The 8,577-nt window shown below is 42.5% G+C and overlaps 1 protein-coding gene across 2 annotated transcripts in view; it reads left to right on the top strand.

The window, feature by feature from the left end:
• The first annotated feature begins 307 nt into the window (after positions 1–307).
• Positions 308–8,577, top strand: part of LOC126971331 (ATP-binding cassette subfamily C member 4-like) — a 41,997-nt gene continuing 33,727 nt past the window's right edge. For both annotated transcript variants that reach the window (XM_050817570.1, XM_050817572.1), the window contains exons 1-3: positions 308–569; positions 6,286–6,417; positions 6,964–7,168. In XM_050817570.1, coding sequence (XP_050673527.1) covers positions 370–569; positions 6,286–6,417; positions 6,964–7,168 — 537 coding nt within the window. In that variant the 5' untranslated portion in view covers positions 308–369. The remainder of the gene's footprint in view (positions 570–6,285; positions 6,418–6,963; positions 7,169–8,577) is intronic.

Here is an 8,577-nt window from a genome sequence, read left to right as displayed (position 1 = left end):
CCGTACGCTCGTTTGTCCTCCTATTCCATAAAAAAAAAAAAGTGGCTGTGACAAACACGGATAGACAGACAGACATGACGAATCTATAAGGGTTCCGTTTTTTGCCATTTGGCTACGGAACCCTAAAGAGAAAGAACTAATAAAAAAGTGAATCAGTTTCAACATTAATTACTCAATATTTGTGCCTCGCTAACCTTGTTTGTTCATATAATAACCACTAAGCCTTATCTTCGATAAAAGTTTTTTGTGCTAAATTGATTAATATACTGTAATTGTTATCGTGTAATACGATGACGAGTGATCATTATTAGCACAACGACTTCGAATGTCGTCTCTATTGTACATGTCATAAATTATTAGTTTAGTGTTATGGATAGAAATAAAATGGACGTTAATAAGACTGAGGCAGGTGTTAAGGTTAGAAGCAAGCCAAATGTGTTTTCAAGTTTCTTTATTTGTTGGGTGCTTCCAATATTTCTGATTGGTAACAAGAGGGATGTTGAAGAAGACGATCTCATAATACCGAATAAGCCGTACGATTCGGAGGATCTTGGTGAAAAGCTTGAACGGTTAGTGGAAATTTAGTACTAAATACGTAGATTCAGGATTGGTCTCCGCTGTGCTCTGACAATATACCACACTACCTGAGAACAATAGCTTTTTTATTACGGCAACTATTAGATGCTTGTGTGCGTGGCATCTTGACACTCAATTTTGTAACATATTGTGTTATTTTACATTGAAATTAATAAAATACAAAACACTTAGTGATGGTATGTCATCCCAGTGTCTTTATTATTTCTTGTAGTAGTATTTTACTACGCAACCCGGCATTTTAGTTTCAATTATAAGCAAAAAATTTACATAACATGTGGCACGTCAGTCACACATTGATCGAGACTGGCTCAAGTATGCCCCATGTCAGTTGCCACACTTTGCGACTACGCATGCGGTATCTAGCTGGAGCGCAGCGAAAACCAATCCTTAATCTAAGACTAAATATTACTTTCAATTTGACAATTTAAAATAGTATCCAAAGAGTTAAATCAAATCAAATCAAATTAATATAATTTTATTCATATAGGTTAAATAATAGTCCTCTACCGCATTTATCACGGGGAATGTTCCGAAGAGCTGTTTCACCTGATTCCTGCCGCCAAATTCCACCTTCGCACGACACACCACAAGTTAGGAAATCATCCCCACCATCTAGATGTGTGGCGATCCTACACAGTGCGGTTTTCAAGGAGCTTTCTTCCATGTACTACAAAACTGTGGAATGAACTTCCTTGTGCGGTGTTTCCGGGACGATACGACATGGGTAACTTCAAAAACAGCGCGTACACCTTCCTTAAAAGCCAGCAACGCTCCTGTGATTCCACTGGTGTTGCAAGAGAATGTGGGCGGCGGTGATCACTTAACACCAAGTAACCCGTACGCTCGTTTGTCCTCCTTTTCCATAAAAAAAAAGAATTATCAATGTGAAAAGTTATACTTTATCCATTAATCACCAAATTCTGAAAAAAAAAGAGCTGTAAGGAGAACATTTACAGTTTTATCTTTTCATAATTAATTTATCGTACAATGTATGGAAGTGATGCAACAAACATATTCAAACAATTGCATACTGTCTGCATAATGACTTACACGAGCAAGTTATAAATAAATGATATATAAAAAAAACTACAAGAGTTATTGAGTACTACTTATTGTAGTTACAGTGTGTAGTGTTGACAGGATCAATTGACACACACAAAATCAATAAAAGGTATTTTTTTATGAAAATAAGGGACGAGACGAGCAGGACGTTCAGCTGTTGGTAATACGCCCTGCACATTAAATTGCAGTTCAGGATTCTTGAAAAACCCAATAAATCTAAGCGGCACTAATACTGCGCTCGTCACCTTGAGACATAAGATGTTAAGTCTCGTTTGCCCAGTAATTTCACTAGCTACGGCACCCTTCAGACCGAAACACAGTAATGTTTATACATTACTGGCAGTAATAGGTGCCGTTGTGGTACCCATAATCTGCCGGGATCCTGTGCAAAGGTGCCTCCCACTCGTAAACCACCACCTGTCGCCGACTCACTAAAAACCATTTCGTCAGTAATGAGTACTGACTTAGTGGAATTTACAAAATCATCAAACTCGCAGCCACTTTTTGGAATCAATTACCTGCTACACTTTTCCCGAACCGGAGTGGTAGTGCCATGTTGGGTCCTCACGGACACAACCGAATTGGGCCGGCACGCCCGGAGAAATACCACTCCCCCACTCGAAACCGGCGTGAAATAGCGAATATGCCGCTGTGTTTGGTCCGGTGAGTGGGGTGTCCGAAGGCCTACACCCCCCCCTCCCAAATACAAATGGCAGCACGGACTAAAAATAGACTTCTCCAGGCCGGTACCAGGCTATGCAGCCCTGGAGAATCCGTCCCTGGGCGTCCACAATTAGGGCCTGTGCCTAATAGTGGTGCCCCAGGCTGCCCCGCGTATTCTGGAGGGGGCAAATCTGCGCTGACTCAGCGCAAACAGAGCAGGAGGCTCAAACCACCCTCCTCGACACTCGCTGTTGACTTTGACAACATCAGGGGGCTTCGCTCAAATTTAAATGCCGTCCACTTTCATCTGGAGACGGCGAAGCCGGCCCTGCTCTTTTTAACCGAGACACAGATATCCTCCCTGGCTGATTCATCTTACCTTTCATACCCGGGGTATAATTTGGAACACTCCTTTATACCATGGGCTGGCGTATGCGTTTATGTCTGGGAGGATGTCTGTTCTCGACGCCTGAGTTTTCTTGAAGGACAGGACCTATCCATCGTCTGGCTGCGTGTAGACTGCGATGACCATCCGCGAATCTACGCAAGCCTGTATAGGTCCCATAGCGGTAACGGAGAGACTGACCGGCTCCTCGAACACATCCAAATGGCTACAGATTCCGTGTTGGAGTAGATCCCCACTGCAGAGATCATGTTTCTTGGCGATTTCAACGCCCACCACGCCGAATTGCTAGGCTCACGTACCACCGATCATGCAGGGAGATCTGTTCACGACTTCGCCTTAGCATATGGTCTGACGCAACTGGTTATTGCACCAACGCGAATCCCAGACGTGCAAGATCATACACCTTCACTGTTGGACCTTCTGTTGACCTCACATCCGGACGGCTACCTAGTTTCCGATGACCCTCCTCTGGGATCGTCGGACCACTGCCTGATCCGGAGCACCGTCCCGATCACGCGCCTAACACGGCCCCGCTTCTTAGGCTGTCGCCACGTGTGGCACTATAGGTCAGCAGAGTGGGACGAGATGCGGTGCTTTTTTGCATGCTACCCGTGGAGGCAGATCTGTTTTTCACTGGGAGATCCAGAAGCCGCTGCTGACGCTGTTGCTGATGTGGTACTGCAAGGTATGGAACTCTTCATTCCATCCTCCTCTTTGCCTATCGGTGGCAGGTCCCAACCATGGTTTGACCGCTCCTGCAAAATGGCCTCTCGCCGAAAGCAGGAGTACTATCAGGCTTGGGTCAATGCAGTGGTATCTAAGGATGGGAATTCCAGCGAACTTAAAAAACACTTCAATCATGCCTCCAGGTCCTTCAAAAGAGTTATTGCTGACGCGAAGTCGAAGCACATTGGCAGAATTGGCGAGAGACTTGCACTCCTTCCCTCGGGAACTCGTGCGTTCTGGTCACTCGCCAAGGCACTGCACAGGGATGATGACTCGCTGGCTCATGACGCGAAAGAGAAAGCTGATCGCCTGGGCTCTGGATGACCAAGGTGCACCACCACCGCATATGTCACGGTGCGAGTCATACATGCCGGAGGTAAAAATCCGGCATGGCGCCGTGCTTAAGGCGCTTCTCACCTTGGACATTCACAAATCGAGCGGGCCCGATGGCATTCCCCCGATAGTGCTGCGGACATGTGCTCCGGAACTGGCGCCGGTCCTTACCCGTCTTTTCCGGCTCTCCTACTCATCAGGCGTAGTCCCGAAATTATGGAAGGCGGCTTTAATGCACCCGATCCCTATGAAAAGTGTACGCTCAGATTCGTCCACCTACCGCCCCATTGCCATTACCTCCATTTTCTCCAAAGTAATGGAGTCGATCATCAACCGCCAGCTCTTGGGATACCTAGAGGGGCACCAGCTGATCAGCGACTGTCAGTACGGTTTACGTCAGGGTCGCTCAGCTGGTGATCTTCTTGCATACCTCACCCATAAATGGGCGCAAGCGGTTAAGTCGAAGGGAGAGGCCTTGGCTGTGAGTTTGGACATAGCGAAGGCCTTTGATCGGGTGTGGCATAAAGCGCTTATAGCTAAACTGCCATCCTATGGGCTTCCCGAGAAGTTGTGCAAATGGGTCACTAGCTTTTTGGCTGATCGGAGCATCAAGGTTGTTATCAACGGTGCATGCTCCGACTTAAAACCCATAAACGCTGGTGTCCCGCAAGTCTGCGTGCTATCCCCTACGCTGTTTCTTCTGCATATCAATGATATGCTGCAAATCAGCAATATTCATTGCTATGCGGACGACAGCACAATGTATGCTTCTTACACCGGCCGTGCCATGTATGCAAAGCAGTCTCGATTTCAGACACATGTTTGTCCCGGGATAGCGTCGACGAGAACCGGAACAAACTTGTGTCTGAAATCGAGACTGCTTTGCATAGTCTCGATGCTTTGTCTCGGAATCGGGCCGACAAAATTAAGTCCAATTCAACCCCAAGAAGACACAAGTTTGTGCGTTCACCACAAAAAGTCTCCTTTTGTCGTATCCCCTCGATTCGAGATCACTCCTCTAACTGCCACAGCCTGTATTGGCATACTTGGCGTCGATATATCGAGCGACGTTCAGTTCCGTGGTTACTTGGAAGAGAAGGCCAAACTGGCCTCAAAAAAGCTTGGTGTACTCAGTAAGGCGAGACAGTACTTCACTAAAAGCCACCGACTGCAACTTTATAATGCGCAAATTCGGCCTCACATGGAGTACTGTTCTCACTTCTGGGCGGGTGCTCCCCAGTACCAGCTTCTTCCATTTGACCGCATACAACGAAGAGTGGCTCGAATTATCGAGGATCAAGTCATCTCCGATCCGCTTGATTCTGTAGCATTGCGCAGAGATGTGGGTTCTCTCTGCATCTTCTACCGCATTTACCACGGGGAGTGCTCAGAGGAGCTGTTCGGGTTGATTCCAGCGGCCGAATTCCAGCACCGGACATTACGTGCAAAGTACCATTCGCATCACGTAGACGTCTAGCATTCCACAACCGCGCGTTTTGTTCGAAATTTCTTGCCTCGCACACTTTGTGGAATCAACTACCGGAAGCGGTCTTCCCGAACAGATACGACTTAGGGACCTTCAAGAAAAGAGCGTACTCCCACCTTAAAGGCCGGCAACGCATTTCTTGACACACCTATTGTTGCGGATGTCCATGGGCGGTTGCCTCACCTCTCCCCATCCCGTGAGCCTCTTGCCCGTTTGCCCCCTCTCATATAAAAAAAACCGATACTACTTAGGGACTTTCAAGATATTCTAGAGATAAGAACCTTAGAGACACTCCCAACTTAAAAGCGGGCAACTTAAATGCATCTATTAACCCCTTGTGTTGCGGATGTCCATGGGCGATTGGCTCAGCACTTCCTATTACCTAGCCTGATGCACAGGATTGAATATACAATTTAGTTAATAACAGTCTATTCTCAATAACATGTACTACTTCTTCTTCGTCACACGAGAGTGCGGGGGTGGTAGAGACTACTCCAAATGTTACATTAATCAAAAGAATTGTTAAAGGACGTTTGTGTGGTAAAGGCTACTATAACATAAATGACTTTCTTAATGATACCACAGATTGGGAATGGAGCGACCGCCTTCAGGCTATTAAATAATAAGTTTAATTGTACAATGTTACTTTGTTACTTTGTAAATGTTATTTTAATTGTAAGACATATTTTTGATGAAAAAGAGTTTGTTGCGCCCATTCTTCTCAACGTTTCCGAAGACTTCCCGAAGGGCACCTGATGAGCCCAGGTGCTTTGCCCTGTAGTTTGCCACCTCTCCACTCAACAGAACGTTAGCGGCTGTTTCTTCTGTCCCCAGGCAGTCTGTGACACCTATATTGAAAGATGCCTGGTAAAATTGCCATGAACTGTGGCCGCACATAATATTAATCTATAATATGTAGTTATGTGAAGTGAATAATAAATTCATCTTTAAATTACCAAATGCATTACGAAGACATCTCTAAATTAGCATTTAAATTATTTTCATTGTGCAGGAATTGGATCAAAGAATATGAGAAAGCACTAAGAGATGGCAGAGATCCGTCGCTTTGGCGCGCTTTAAGCAACACATTTTGGTTAGCGTACATGCCCGGAGCTGTCTTGCTTCTCATTAACACAATAGCGAGGTTAGTGTTTGTTACCTTTTATACTTAAACAAACATAAAGCATTTCGGTGTTTGGATACATAAACCGATACGTTTGCTTTTAACAAAGTAAAATACGTTTCACTTAGCTTAAGGATATATTACTAGCTGACCCAGCAAACGTTGTATTGCTAGTAAAATTTATCTTATTTTTTTAATTTACTACAATAATCATTATATTCGATTGCTATCTTGCAAGCCTATTGCAGATCTGTGGATGGAACAGAATAATATAAAAAATAGTGATTAAAAAAAAGGGGTTGATTATAGAAGGGTAATAATTTGAAGTTATATGCATTTTTCAATGCTGAATCATAATAAAATGAAAATAAAAAGAAATTGTCGAAAAAATAAAAAAAATATATGGGTCACCCTTATCATTTAGGGGTATGAAAAATAAATGTTAGCCGAATCTCAGACTCAGCCGTTTTGGAGGAAATTTGGAATAAACACCGCGACATGAGAGTTTTATATATTAGACGATAGTCCAATATCTTCATTTGAGAATTTTGTAAATATTTGTAACAGGACCGTACAGCCGATACTATTTACACAACTGCTAACATATTGGTCTGTCAATGCCGCGATAACTCGAGACGAGGCTGGTTACTACGCGCTCGGAATGCTGGCTTGTAACTTTGTCGGGTTCATGGCTCAACATCACAATGGCCAATTCGTAGGCCGGTTCAGTTTGAAGATGAAAATAGCATGCTCTTCGTTAATTTATAGAAAGGTAAGTGGCATACATAATAATATTATTTTACAGAGACACAATTCAAAACTTACCGAAATATACATATATATTTACTATACATATCTACTTTAAATGCTATCCCTACTCTTCTACATGACATAAAATACATAAAATATAAAAAAAAATACATCAAACTATACTTACCCCGACGTGCCATGCCGTATCTAGTAGCTCTTAATGCATGTGTTGATCATAATGTTTACGCGGTTTTTTCATTTCTACCCACTTTGTTTTGTATAGATTCGCAGTACTACGAATAAGATACCTATTGTTTATATTGTTTTCTCATGTAAGTGAATATGTTCTGTTCTTAATGAGAATAAAGTTCTTTAACCATTACAGAGACACATTGTGGTGATGAAGTCATAAGTGCTACAAAATAAATAAAAAAATCTAGAAAAAACTTCTTACAATTTATTGGTGTCCTTAAATTATTGTCATGTTTTGTCATTTGCCCATTTGGATTTCATTAATCGTAGCTGAACCTTACTCGGCGAAAGAAATATTTCTACCTGATAGTCTCTACGCTTTATAACTTCAGAGATATTATAGTGATAAGTCAATACATAGGTGGAAATCCCTTATATGTATATACAGGATCTCCTGTACAATGTCTTGAGATGTATATTGGTATCAAGTAGTGAGAGCAAATAAAAATAGATTTTCAAGAAATAATCACGTTAGAAAATGTAAAAAATAGATTATTAACGTAGCCAATTATAAAAGTTTGGACACCTCTGTCTGCGGCCATTTTAATTTTTCCTCGCCCACACACCCATTTCATTCATGTACTGCAGAGGGCGCGCGGGCGGCGGGCGGGTGGTGGCAAAAACGAATGTATTGGATTAATAATAAACATTGCTCGCCTTATTCATTTGAGCTGCCGTGCCGCGCAGTTCATGCGACATTGGACCGAGGCCAGGGCTTCTATCATTATTTTATTTTTTATTTATTCTATTCGATAGGTTTACCTAAGTTTACTGATAGAATAAATAAGTCAGGAGTTCTCAAGATTTTTGAAAACAATTTTTATTATAGCATTTAATCTAAGGGTTTTGATTTTTTTTATTTTATTATTAGTGGTGTCTCCGTATCCAACTTCATATCCGTGTTCAATTATCGTACAGGGCTTTTTTAACATAGTGTTTAAAGATAGATTACATCAGCGGGCCTACCATGAACTCTTATTGCGATTCAATTGACAACCTCAAATGAACTGCTTTGCTATTTCGTACCACGACGTGATTAGAGCTATCTAATTTAGGTTAACGTCAAATCAACTAATTAAATCGCAATGATGCAACTGAAAGTCAAAAATGATGTCAATTGAATTGCAAACTGATTTAGTTCGTTAATTCATTCGTACCATGAGGTAATATATTAACCTA

This window comes from Leptidea sinapis, chromosome 23 (genome assembly GCF_905404315.1).
Source record: "Leptidea sinapis chromosome 23, ilLepSina1.1, whole genome shotgun sequence".
Classification (NCBI taxonomy): Eukaryota; Metazoa; Arthropoda; class Insecta; order Lepidoptera; family Pieridae; genus Leptidea; species Leptidea sinapis.
Note: the sequence above shows the minus strand (reverse complement) of the source record. Positions and strands in the feature narration are given on the sequence as shown.